This window comes from Arvicola amphibius, chromosome X, assembly GCF_903992535.2.
Source record: "Arvicola amphibius chromosome X, mArvAmp1.2, whole genome shotgun sequence".
Taxonomy (NCBI): Eukaryota; Metazoa; Chordata; class Mammalia; order Rodentia; family Cricetidae; genus Arvicola; species Arvicola amphibius.
Window position 1 is genome coordinate 5,900,572 of NC_052065.1, and position 14,572 is coordinate 5,915,143.

Here is a 14,572-nt window from a genome sequence, read left to right on the forward strand (position 1 = left end):
TTTGTTTCAAGATAAAAGTCTTTATTTACAAATGTTCTGTTTCTCTAAATGTACATAGGGGGAAGACTTGGATTAAAATATATTAAAAGTACAGAAAACAAAGAGGCTCTGGTTAAACAAAATCAAGAGAACCTGGTGATGATATTCAAAAACTCAAAAGTAATAGGAGTCAGCCACAGGAGACCAGGACATGGGGAACAGCCACAGGAGGGCTAGAACACATGGTGAGCAAGTACATCCAACTTCCCTAGACCTCTGCTGATTTTGTTTCAGAAGTTAGTAAGCAGCTCAGAAATGTCCACTTTATAGTCTTACTTTTAATTGTTTCATATGATAGCATTTTATTGACTAATACAAAATCAGATAAGAGACTGCTTCCATCCAGAAAATATATTAGGCAAACTCCCTGATCAAAGGGTCTGGCAGTTGGAGAAGTAAATACAATCTGCGAAGTACTGCTGAAGTATAGTCAGCTTTCTTTTGTGAGCTGGTACTTAAAGCCACATTTTATTCCTTTCTATGTACACAGGAAGTTCCCTGGATCTGCAGCAAAGAATAAGTTATGGCAGCTTCTTGACTGATAGGCTAAAATAGTGTGTTTCTGTTCCTCTTTTAATTATAGGGCATGTTTCTCATTCTTCACCGGAAGTCCTGAGTAAATGGCAGTAGAAATACAACAGTAGGGAAGATGTAGATCATTGCTAAGAAACCCTAGAAGTTTGTGGCCTTGCCTATGGATGCTCCACCAGATGGCTTTGGAAGTCTTTGTGCATCAAAGCTGGTTCATTCTTACATCCAGTATGTTTTCTGAAGGCTTGTGGCTAAAGGCTGGCTAGTGAGAAGTGGGTGGTTATAATTCCCCACGGGAATTATAATCTTGAGGACTCCTCACTCACTCCTCTCATCAGGTCTTCTGTGCTTCTTGAGTCTTCGTGGGCCTCAGAGATCACAGGATCATCATGGTGGCTGTCTCTCTGAGACCCACCATTGCAGATGTCTCTCTGAGCTGTCTGGGTTTGCTGAGCTTTTTTTCAGCTCCCTTTCTAGTATGGCTACCTTGGACTTCTCCAAGTTCAGTTGCTTCTGGAGTTCATCTGTCTTTTTCGGGAAGGGCCGGAGAATTTGACTTCTGGCCAGAGCTGCTGCAGAAGGTCTCTGCTCTGGATCAGGGTTGATCATGTTTTTGAGTAGACCATAAAAGTCATCTGAGAGCTCCTGGACAATGTCTGGAAAGTTCCCCTTGCAGATATGATGCCACATGTCACCATTACTGGGTAATGACTCTGCTCCTGCAGCCATTGCAATTGTTAACCCCAAGGAAAATATGTCTGCCTGGGGAAGGTGTTGATAATTCTCTTGCAAGAGCTCCTTAGCAAGGAAGTGAATAACTCCTTCCACTTTCGGTTTGCTGATTGATGTCACGTGGCCCAGGTCACCAATTTTATAAATCACACTGGCGGAGAGAAACCAGTCAGCCTCACTCTCAGCTTCTGGACCTACAGGAGAGTCACTCTGCATCTTATTCCAGATGAAGATGTTACTGGGTTTGATGTCCAGGTGCACCATGCTGAAACTGTGGACATACTTAAGTCCCAAGGAAACTTGTAGAAGGAGGTCTTTGAGTTTGGCCTCATGGAAGTGGCTACCAGACTTGGCGTTTTCAGTTATCATGGCTTGCAAGCTCCCACCGTTACAGTATTCCTTCTGAATGACCACGTGATCGTCTTCTGTCCATGAAAAATAGTAGTGTACCACATGGGGGTGATGGCCAAGCACTGCATGAGCATGAACTTCATGCAACTCTAAACCATTTGATAATCCTGAGAATGGTTTTGAAGAACGCTTTATTGCATAAAGACATCCATCCAGCCTCTTAATGCACTTGTAGACTGTACCAAATTCCCCAACCCCAATTTTTTCTACCTCCAATTTTTTTATTCCTTTTCATAGCGGGAAGCCATATGAGTTTCTCGTAGAATCCTTCTCTTAGTAGGCAGCCCCAGTTCTGATTTGTTTTCCCCTTCTCCAGTTTCTTCATGGTAGCCTCTGGTTTTCTTCTTGTCATTTGATTGAAGGACCAATTTTCTATAGGACTCTGGAGTGAATGGGTTGATATTAGCCAGAGACAAAGAGGCCTTCTCATCCATGAAGGGAGAAGGTGTGAGTCTCAGACGTTTAGAGCTGTGGGCAGAGAGTTTTCCTTTCGAAATCATCTCGGGCGAATTCAGTGAAGTTTTGAGCAGGGAGAGGTTGTCAGCAACTGGCAGCTTGCTCTTCCTGGATGGTCTTGGCGTCTCTGAACATTTGGGAAGGGCTGAAACTGGAACCCAAAGGATGGGACCTGAACTTTCCGTGTCTCTCTTCTGAGAAGGATAACGTTCATCTCTGGGGGGAGACTTGGGATCCTCCATCTCCTCATCCTCATCCCTCACAGACGCTGGGCTCTGGGACCTCTCCGATGCCTTGTGCTGTCATCTGACCTCCATTCTCAAAAATCTTCTTCACAGATGGCGAAGTTTAGTTCCTTATTCAGTCTCTGGTCAACCCCTCTGTCAGTCATCTCAATGAAGAGCCTTACAGCGCCTACTCAACTTATGTTTATCTGGTACATTTTCTCTTATACCTATAACGACAAACCATTACAGACTATTTTAAGGTTTTCTGTGGTTTCTAAAGTACAACACTTTCCAAAATGAGGACTTTACCCTTGCAAATCTCATGGACAGGCTATGACTCAATCTAGAGTAGATCTAAATAGGACTAAGTGCCCCAATGAGTAACTGGACTGTAAATGCCTCTAGAAAATAGTGAGGTTGTTTTTATATGGGCTTGCTGCTGCTGTAATCTTGAATGTAAAGTGCAGGAAGTTAGGCAAAAGCCATGGAATAATTGCCATATGTGAACACGAGCATTTATAAATTTGAATTTTTGGCCCAGCCACTTACTAGCTCTGGTTTTTACCCTCTCAGAGATGATACTTCATGAAAATGACAATATTAAGATCTTTTACAGAAGGAAATATTGTAGCATAAAGGAGCTAGTATAAATGGTATTGGCAAGAAGTGAGCCCTGAGTAAGGGGCAGCTACCCTCATGTATTAGTCAGCTAATGTTATGAAGCTGCTGCATAACAAGAAATCCCCTAAATCTTAGTGGCTTTCCCAAGCATTGATTTTATTACTCATAAGTTGATGAATTGTCTATGACTTCTCTGCCATAGGTTTCGTTCACATCATATTAAGGCATGTGGGACTTCTGTCTCACGTTAGAATCAGCAGCTACCAAGGCATGTTCTTCTCATATTAGATGACAAGAATATAGAAGGGTTTGACAGACATTTTCACTGTAGAATCTCAGCTCTGAATTTATGTGGTTAATCTCAAAGCCGGTATGACAGAGAAGAATAATATATCCACTAATGACATGGCTGTAAGAACTCAAGGAATAATTATTAGCATGTAATATATTATGCCACACTTCCCTTCTTTTCTGTGAGACCCTAACAAAGAAGAGAGGAGGGGGAAGAAAGAAGGAAGGAAAGAGATTCCATAGTAGTTCTTCCTTGTACCTCATTTATGAGAGTTGGTCCAGCCTCCTTTGTAGAGATGGTCCAGTGCTCATGCCCTGGAAGCAAAAGCATTCTCTGGCACAGCACCCTCCTTTCTTCTTTGAGCTTCAAAGTGCTGGTGATGAAAGAAACAAACTACTCAAAGGCAGTCTATAATTCACTAGAAGGTGTCTCAAATCTTGCCTATACACACACATCTAAACGTATTTTGAAAGATAAGCAGCAGCAATGGGTAGTGGTGTTCATCAAAGCAGACTATAGTATACAATGATTGCCCAAATAGCTCGATATTTATCCATGTCCAACCCTTTCCTTTGTCTCTCCAGCAACTCTTAGTGATGTATAGATAATGTGCCTGACTATTCATCCCAAATGATCTCGTCACCATTCTGATCTATAATGATGGTAGGCATGAAACCTTTGAATTCTCTCTGTGTGCATGCCTATTTGTGTGCTTGTTAGTGTGTAGGGGGTGCACGTGTGTGTGAGCATATACAGAGAGACCAGAGGTCAGAGGTTACCATCATCTGTCTTCTTTAATCATTTCTCCACTTGAGTTTTTTGAGACAGGGTATCCCTGGAACTCACCAACTGGCTAGGCTGGCAGCCTAGTGGGTCCCCAGGATCCTCCTGTGTGCCTTCCTCCAAAGCCCCAAGATGGAAGGTATGTTCCTGCAGTTTACTTTGGATTTCAAAGCTGGATGAATAGGTAGCCCCACACTATCTTAAAAGAATGTTCTCGTCAAAGGAAACACGGTCTTGCACAGTCATTAATTGAAGGCAGGTTTTCATGAAAAGATGAAAGGATTTGAACAACAACAACTGTCACAACCGAGGATAATTTTGAATGTATTTGAAGCTATCAAGCTATCAAGTCATTCCTTTGATCTTAGTTGAAAAAGACATAGTGGCAGCGGTGTGACTGGAGAGGAACTAGACAGTAGTTAGATCACACGGTTACATATCTCATTAAACTCTAGAGCCACTTCTCCAGAAATGGTCTCTAGCCCCACCCACACCAGAATAACCTAGGACAAGAAAATGCAGATTCCTAGGCAGATTTCAGACTTGCTAAGTCAGAATCTCTAGGATCTAATAAACTCATTTTTATATAGTGGAGGAAAAAGTTTATTGTAGATATATGGGAGAGTATAGCCAGAGGCAGGGACATCTGAGAGAGTCCTGAGTGGTTCTGACTAGACGAAGCTGGGCCTTGTGGGAAGAGGAGGAAGGAATGGGAGACGGGGAGAAAGAGGAACCAGGTGCAACAGCTAGGAGATCCAAAGACACAGAAAAAGTAAGTAACCAAAAATGGTTGTCGTATACAGGGAAGGGCAGCCCAGTCCCTGAGCTGGAGAGTTCAGGTTAGAGGGTGGGGTGTGACAGCCAGGAGGACCCAGTAACAGTTAGGGACTGAGGGATGTAGGGAGAACCTAGCAGCCAGTATCCACTTTGATATGTTAAATAGATACCTTAGAAGCTCCACTTTTTACTCACATCGAGCTTTTCGTACATCAAACACAGACAGACATTCTATACATCTTTGCTTTCAAATTTTAGTTATGGAAAACGTGAAGCTTCCATAATGGAAGATTATGAAATATCTATCACTCACTGATAAATACAACCAGAAGCCTATTCTTCTTACTATTACTGATGGACTTTTAAAAAATAAAATATTTAAAATATACAACCCAGGTACTACAACATTGAAATTTTTAGTAAATTTGGTACGTTTTCTTTTTCCTGATGTAGAGATTTGATAAGTGGCCTGGACTTGTCTGGTTGGTTGGTTGACTGCCTAGCCTTTGGAGACAGGGTCTCATGTGGTCTAGGTTGATCTCAAACTCACTATATAGCCAAGACTGAACTTTATTTAGTTCTTAATCCTCCTGCTTCTACATCTCAAGTGCTGGAAGCACAGGCATGTGCCACCATTACTGACTTGATAAATGGCATTTTTATGGTGTTTTTAGGTGCATGAACTGTCCAGAATGAAGGTAGCTTAACCATCTAAATTAGAATTATTTTTCCTTTTTCATTTAGTGCTTTAGGGAATTTTGATATTTTTAGGTGCAGGGGATAATAAAAAGTGCTCTGTCTTCAATAAATGGTCTCTGTATAAGGTTTTTTTTAAGGATGGTTTTTGACCCTTGAAATAGAGATAGGAACCAACCTCCAGGAGCCAATAAAGAGATGGCCTCCTCCTTTGCCCACTGTACTTCATTTCCTGTTAATTACAGTTAAGATCCATGTTATCCTGTGTTCAATTATGGAAGAAGTTGAAAACTTCTGACTTAAATAACTAAACACGCAGATATAGAAAGGTGTGGAGGAGACATCTGTTTCTCAAATTAGGAACACAACCAGGACAATTGAAAAAAAATCCTTGCCATTGTCTCACTCTTTATCCAATTAACAAGGTTGGGCTATTTTTAAATGGTGGCAACTGTTGCTCGGTGAGGGAAAAGTCTAGAAAAAAAGTCCACAGAGAGAATTTTCGACACTGTGACAGTTGAAGGCAATATGCGGGACAGCAGGAAAGGTAATGACACCGTCTATGCATTGAGGCATTTGGGGGCTGAGACTTAGAATGTTTTCGTTCTTATTTTTAATGACAAGTAAATTTCTTTAAGTAGCAAGAAAAAATAAGATTATCTCCAAAATCATTTCAAGGGAAAAGCAGATTTGTTCGCAAAAATAGCAAGTTCTTTCTTGACTAACAGGGCTGAAATGTCATTTGTTTCAATTTCAAATTTTTCTGAACTATTTCCCTTACCTCATCTTCCAGTTTCCAGGGAGCTCACGGGAAAGCCCTGGGGTTGAAGCCAACATTTATTTCTTGGTTCACAAACAGATTTTTTTTTTGAGACAAGGTTTCTCTGTAGCACAACTTGTTCTGTAGACCAGACTGGCCTCAAACTCAGAGATCTACCTGCTTCTGCCTCCCGAGTGCTGGAATTAAAGGCACATGCCACCACTGTCTAGTTCACAAACAGATTCTAATGGCAGCATTTGAGTGTGTGAAAATCTAATTGTATTTTGATTTCATTTTTTGGTAGCTCTTAATACTTACTGTAATAACAACATGAGTTCCACTGAAGTAACACCCACGACAGATGTCAAATTCTACTTCTCCCGAGAAAGATACAGAAAACCATTTCTAAGAGCCATGCACCTTGGAAGTTCATTCTCATACATTTATGTGTATAGAATAATAAAGAGCACTATCTCTTGCAATAAATGTATTAAATGGAAGGGTGGCATTGAAAGCTGGGAGAAATGTAGAAAACCAATACAAAAGCCACTGGTGCATACTTAAGCTTTGCATTTCTCCACCCGTCTCTCAATGTGTTTATAAAACTAAAGCAGCCATTTAAAATTGGCTGACGTGGATATTTTCTCTAATTGTAGAATGATTTTTTTTACCTTGATATAATTCACTTTCATGAAGGGTAGTTACTGCATGAAGGACTCCGACTTGAGTAATGCCAATTTTGACTCGTAAACAGGGCTTAATCCCTGGTATGCATAATATGTTCTCATTACTTGCTGAAAGAATAAATAAGAAAAGGAAAAATATTTGGTTTAGACTCGACTAGAGAGCAAATCTGTACACTTGTTCACATGCATGAACGCTTGCACACTTCCTCCACTATTGTAGAATCAAAGCAGAGTTCTTTACAAATAGAGATGGATCAGTTGACATTTCCTGTTGGTCGAACCCCCATGATTCCAAGTCTGTACTGGAACCCCTCTGTCTTCCTAGTGAATGAATTGTGGCTATTTGATCCACCAATATGGACTTGCAAATCTTTAGGGCAGAATTTATCCTCTATCATCTCTGGAGTGTTAGTGCGCTAATTCAGAGCAGCAGGTCTGATACATGCTTGAATATTGACTTGTATGATATACGGTTTTGAGAAAACCCAAACTGCATAAAAGTCAGGATTGTAGTATATTCATGTTTCAGGAATTATGATTCTTTCATATTCTTATATATTCTTTTTTTCCAGTTCAGGTATTGGGATACAATTTTTGAAGTGTCTTCCTTGTAGATGCTCTCACCAGAACATACATAGGGGGGTAGGTGGGGCAATTCCATCTGCAGTCCTCTGGTATCACAGGCAGATGTGGCCTCCTTGTCACGGCACTAAACCATGTGTTTGACTAAATGCAGGTAATTGACCAGCTGTTTTGAATGGCATAGGCAAACCCTGGTAGTAGGTATAATAGCTCCTTTTGTCATTGCTGTGACAAATGTTTGACAAAAGTGACTTGACAGGATGAGGGGTGTACTGTGGCTCACAGCTTGAGGGCATGGTCCATCGTGGTGCAGGAGCTGGAGCAGTAGCGACAGTTAGGAAGCAGAGGGAGGTGAATACCACTCATCACCCTAGCCCATGGGACGGTAGCACCCACAGTTGGGGGGGTCTTTCCTCCTCAGTTGATGGAGGACTCTCATTGGTCAATAAAGAAACTGCCTTGGCTTTTTGATAGGGCAGGATTTAGGTGGGTGGAGTAGACAGAACAGAATGCTGGGAAGAAGGAAGTGAGGCAGATGGCTCAGGCAGATGTCATGCCTCTCCTCAGTGAGACAGTCACCATGAAACCAGCCACCAGGTCAGACATGCTGATTTTTTCCCGGTAAGACACCACTTCGTGGTGCTACATAGATTATTAGAAATGGGTTAATCAAGATGTGAGAATTAGACAATAAGAGGCTGGAACTAATGGGCCATGCAGTGTTTAAATGAATACAGTTTGTGTGTAATTATTTCGGGTAAAGCTAGCTGGGCGGCCAGGAGCCAGGTGGCAGGAAGCAGCCTGCAGCTCCTCACTACACTCAGTGAAGGCTCTCTGGAGACACCCTCACAGACGAGCTCATGAGTGCATCTCCTAAGTGATTCTAAATCCAGCTGACAATTGAAATTAGCTACTCCAGTAGGAGATTGCATTGAAGTGGTCCACACTGAACATTTAGCACTTGTTGTGGGTGGTGTTAAAATAATGAGAAATTTTCTTTACCACTTCCTGTATGCCAAGTAAGGGATTCCCTATAGGGGAGATAGCATTTATGATCCTATTTGTTGTTTGCTTTTGTGCTGTCAGTAGTATTTTTTTGAAAAAATTCATGCAATATATTCTGATCATTCTTTCCCCTTTCCCTAACTCCTCCCAGATCCTCCCCAGCTCCCAACTCATGCATACCCATTCTCTCTCTTTAGAAACAAACACACACACACACACACACACAAACCCCAAACAAACCAAACCAAACCCCCACACACATGCACACAGATACACACACACACTCATGTGCACGCACACACACACACACACAAACCCCCAAACAAACCAAACACACACACGCATGCACACAGATACACACACACACACACACACGTGCATGCACAAACCCCCAAACAAACCAAACACACACACGCATGCACACAGATACACACGTGCGCGCACACACACACACAAAAATTCACACACACTTTTTTTCAGATGAGGACACTGAGAGAAAGTGACGGAAGTTGCCTTACGATCAAATAGCTAGTAATTAAGCTGTTCCAGGCATAGAGTAGTGCCTGGGACTTCTCAGTCCAGGGCAACATGGCTAAAATGTGTGGTCTTGAACCATTTGTGCTACTATAACAAGAATCCATACTGAGTTATGTACAAATAGTGGATATGTTTTTTCACAGTTCTTGACGCTAAGAATCCAAGATCAAGATGCATGCCAGAAAGTTCGGGGTCTAATATGGGCCTGGTCTCTCTGTGTTTCCAAGATGGCCGCTTGTTGCTGCATCCTCCAAAGAGGACAAATATGATCTTACACGGGAAAAGGACACAAAATCAAAACACTCAAATTCTTCAAAACCTCTGTTCTAGGGAATGAATCCATTAAGGAAGTTAACATGCTCTTGACTTTGTCATTTCTTCAAAGGCTTAGCCTATAATGCCACCATAGTGAAGGCTGAGGTTCAATATGGTCACTGGAAAGGATGAACACTCAAACTCCATAAGGTAGTAGTAACTTCTTTCTCATAAAAATAATAGAAATTGTCAGCCATGAAATTATAACCCACAGTCACCTATACATCTTCCTAACTTATTAGAGTAACAGAGAAAGAGCCAAGACCTTAGCACTGTCAAGGCATACTGACACTAGAGCAGCATAGGCAGACATTGTGAAATTGCATTAGTTCTCTTGTGGGGATTGACTCTGAAAAAATCCTGGCAAGTGCACTCAACCCAAGAGACATTCAAGGGCTGGGGCTGTGGCTTGGTTGGTAAAGTGCTTGCCGTGTAAGCATGAGAAATGGAATTTAACCCCCAGAACCCATGTTCAAAAGCTGGGCATGGTGGAATGCATGTAAACACAGGGATGGGGAAGCAAAGACGGTGGATCCCAGGGTTTCAGGGACCAGCCAGCCTAGTCTAATCAGCAAGTTGCAGGCCAACAAGAGACTCCATCACAAAAATCAAAGTAGATGGCATGTGAAGTTGTCCTCTGATTTCCATACACAAACGCACATATGCTCTCCCTTGATAGCAAGCACGTGGTGTGAGCACACATGCATGCACACGTGTGCATGCATCTGCACACACACACACGCATGCATGCATGTGCATGAGAGAGAGAGGGGACAGAGAGAGGGGGGGAGGGAGGGAGGGAGGGAGGGAGGGAGGAAGAGGGGGGAAAGGGAGAAGATTCGTACGGGTCTCTTGATCTCCCCTCTCTGAAACCCCACATTATCAAGTGGCAAGAAGATCCGACAAAGAACAGCATAGAGGGTGTTCTGCTATGACCAGTCCTCTAGATTGGTGAGCAGAGCTCTCCAATAAAAAGGAGATGATTCTAGCCTGATGTTAGCTAGCCTTCTGCCTGCTGATGCCCCACTCCCAGGCTCTCTTCACCAGTTTGCTTCTCAAAGATGGTGAAACAATCGTTCAAAACCATGGTACTTCCATGTTGCTACTTGCAATTTCGATGTGGGCCAGGGAATTTGGGGAGAGTTTTGGAACCAGCAAGACATGAATTCAACGAGACGGAGACAAATAACAACGAGAAATTTATCAAATCAATGATGAACGTCCTTGAGAATGTCCAGGCATTACGAAGCCTTTTACAAACCAATCACTAATTCAGTGTGATTAATTATCTTCTAGTAGCTCAGAGAGTGTTTCCTGAGCAGTGCTGGTCATTTCAAATCAAGTAAATAAACCACAGCTAATGTGCTGACATTTTAAAGAGAAAAGGCAGCTGCTAAAAATGCCCATCCAATTTCCACTACCTACTATAAGTCATTAAAAGCGAGCAATGGGCTCATCGATCTAAAGTGCCTCAGATGCTATTTACTTGATTTAAACTGATTTATTCAAAGAGAAATTTGAGAATTTTCCTGAGACGGGCAGACAGACAAAAAGAAGACTGTGAGTTGAGAAGCTATTGTGTCTGAAACCTAGAAAAGCTCACTTGAAAAGAATAACTGTGTTTCTGTCATAGTAAATCAACTTTAAGGACCTTGCAGGCCAACATCATGTGGAAACTCATTAAAAGTGCAGAATCCGTCTCATCAAAGGAAATGTTCTGGGAATTCATGTGCGCATTAGGATTTTAGACACCCTGGTTTGTGCCATCATGCCTCATTATTTAAATACTCAGTAGAGATAATTGCTGGGTAAGGAAGAAAGGGCTGCCTGATAGAAGTATCTTTCTCCAAAGATGTATGGGTGGGATAAGCTTTCTCCTTTCCACTAACCTAGCCTCAAAGCAAAAATTTAATAGCCCACTTGGTCACACAGCCCAGCAGTTGAACACAAAATGAATCTGAGGTTTGTTGAGTGAGATCCAAAGCGCCAATGTAAGAAAGACTTCAAAGGACAAATGGTAATCTGATCATTACACAAAATTCTTTAAAAGCGATTTTTACAGCTACGGTTACCAGCCAGCCAGAGCTTGCCAAGGTGGGATAAAATTCGAAGGACTAAGATATGCCTTTGGTCTTGGACGTATGGCGTTTAGAAAAACTCAGCTAGAGCAGACCCAGAAGGCTAGCCAGCTGAGGCAAAGATGCCATGAGGGAAGACTGATGCAAAACATCTGGGCCAGGCTTGGCAGCTGCCCTAAAGAAGCATTTGGGGAGAAAAGCTATGTAAAAATGCTCACACCCACAGTGTAAGTTTTGGAAATTTCTTTTGCATCATATTTGATACAGAAGTGGACAATTTTAATTTCCCTACTGGGATCGTTTGATTTCAAATGCCTTGTAAAAGCTGACCTTGTTATCTCTATTTTTCCTTGTGGACATCTATGATTGTCTAATCGCTTATTCTGAGGCTTTACAAATTAAAGTTTGAAAATAGACACATATCTGACTCATCAAATGGTCGTCGAAGCTCAGCAGTTGGAACAAATCACTATTTAGCAAATTTAATGGTAGGCATAACATTTGAATTTTCTTACTTAAATTTTTTAAGTGAAAGAGAAAATGTTTAAAACCAAGAAAATGCCTCCTTTCCTTCCCTCTCTGAAGCAAATCTTGGAAAACATTGACCACTTTCAAGGGAAAATCTCCAGATTATAGTTAGACTTTGCTCAGAACAAAGGTTTAAATAAAATGGGCTATATGAACCTATTGCTTCTTTTTTTCCCAAACCAGACCTGGTATCTTGTTATTTTCTTGGGTGGTGGAGATACAGTTGAGAAAAACAAACCTAAGTTCATTCTAGTTGAGGAACAGTCTTTTGCTTCAAAATACACAGAGTCAGGTGTGGAAAACATACTTTCTTTTAATTGAGAAATTTTTTTTCATAGAATATATTCTGATCACAGTTTTCCCTCCCTCCGCTTCTCCCAGATTTTTAATCCCAACTCTTAGGCGATGGAGGAAGTAGAATTCTTTCAAGACCAGCCTTGGCTATGTAGTAGTTCAAGAACTCCCTGAGATACAGGGACTCTATGCAAAACAAAGAAGAGCGTCCTCACACTTCTTACCATAATCCTTCTATCAGTATTGGGCCAGCCAGCTGCCAGCTGTAAACAGCCCTAGAAAGAGGCTCCCACTGAGGAGTCCAGCCAACAGTGTCTGAATAAGCTTGGAAAGGGGATTCTCAAACTGCCCATGCTCTCAGACACCTGGAATTTCAGCTAACACCTTGATGTCAGCCTCACAAGGTACCCTGGGCCAGAACCACCCAACTAAACTGTTCCTGGTTCTCCACTCACTAAGGACTCTGCACTGCTTTATGATGCCAATTTGGGGGATAACTTACTATAAAGAATGAATAATACACGGGGTTATTAGACTTCTTCTACATTTATTTCATCGTTATTTCAGCAGGTATTTACTGAGGGACTACCACGTTCGAAGCACTACTCAAATGAAAGTTGATCATCTACTCAACCAATTAACATATTATAACCCTCCTGGTTCCTAAGCCCTATGTATATAGCACAGAAAGAAGGATTTGGAAATTTGTTTGTGCCAATCACCTTTGGAAATACAACATACCATTTACAGTGAGTAAGCTTAATTTCTTTATTATATACTAATGGCTCACTAAATATTTGTAGATTGAATGCTTTTCTCTGGCATGTGCCTACTTGTGTACTTGAACATGGAAATGATGTCATGTCTCATACCTTTATTTACTATTTTCTACTTTAGTTTTTGAAACGCTGTCTCTCATTGAGCCCAGAAGTCATTGATTGTATAGATTTGCTAGCCAGCAGGCTCCAGGGATTTGCTTGTCATGCTCTAGTACTGGGGTTACGGATATACATGGGTGCTGGGAATCTGAACTCAGGTCCTCACACTTGTGCAACAAGCGCTTTACTAATTCAGCCATATATCCAGCCCCCTAGTTCTCTTAAATTATTATTCATCCTTTCCCCATCTTCACCTCTATTTTAATTTAAAGTACTTTGTCATCATTGGCAGAGGCTCTATTCCCCTCCTTTCTTGGTCCTCTGCCTCCATTCCCACTGCCCTCTTCCGTTCTGTCAACAAGGAGATATTTAGGATATAAGAATTCGTAGCTTACATTCTGTTTAGTATTTCTCCATAGTTCTTACATCGTATGGCTCTATGATAGATCTTTGCTGCCCTTATCCCTCTATTTCTCCTGTTTCCCTTTGTATTTCAGGAATATTGGATGGTTTATAATTTCCTGGACATGTTTATCAGGTATCAATGATTTCACGTATGCAGTTCCTCTTTTCTGGAAGACCTGCTTGCACATAGTTAGCAAAGGACTCTCTCTCTCTCTCTCTCTCTCTCTCTCTCTCTCTCTCTCTCTCTGTTTTTTGAGACAAGGTTTCTTTATAGCTTTGGAACTTATCCTGGAACTCACTCTGTAGACCAGGCTGGCCTTGAACTCACAGAGATACACCTGTCTCTGCCTCCTGAGTGCTGGGATTAAAAGTGTGCACCACCGCTGCCATACAAGGAAGGGACTCTTATTCCATGCTCTTTGTTTTCCTGTCCACAGAAATGGACACCTGTAGGTGTGACACACCTGATATCTCCACCACTGTGGTCAGGGAAGAATAACTTTCCTGACTCCTGAGTTTAGAAAGGAGGTTATAAGCTGACCCAAGTCATTGTGCCTGTTCCTCGGTGGATAGGATGTTTACATCCACTTGGTAACCTCTACCACTGAAACATAGGAAGAAATAAGTATATTACTATTCCCCAAACTTACCTACGTGTTCTATTAGGATAAAAAGCCAGTTGCAGACTAACTCCTACTAAGCGTGTATCTATCTGCAAGTAGACATAAACACAGTCATGAAACATGTTCTTGACTTGTACTTGTGGTAATTTCACTTTCTGTTCTTGTGTATTTTAACAAGTTCCTTACAAGAAAACTTCACTCCAAAGTCAATGTGATCCGAAATGGATAAAATTCTGGTGGCTGGATTGGCCAATTTTATGGTTAATATCCAGCACTGTTCTTCATGATATGGCAGCCCTGGGACCAGTGAGAATCT

General features: G+C 41.6%; 1 protein-coding gene across 1 annotated transcript; it reads right to left on the reverse strand.

Moving 5' to 3' along the window:
• Window positions 1-957: 957 nt before the first annotated feature.
• Window positions 958-2,560, reverse strand: LOC119804938 (wee1-like protein kinase 2). Its single transcript, XM_038316716.1, is given in 4 exon segments — window positions 958-1,932; window positions 1,935-2,454; window positions 2,456-2,493; window positions 2,495-2,560. Coding segments are annotated over 4 exon segments (1,599 nt in total).
• Between the last annotated feature and the right edge of the window lie 12,012 nt (window positions 2,561-14,572).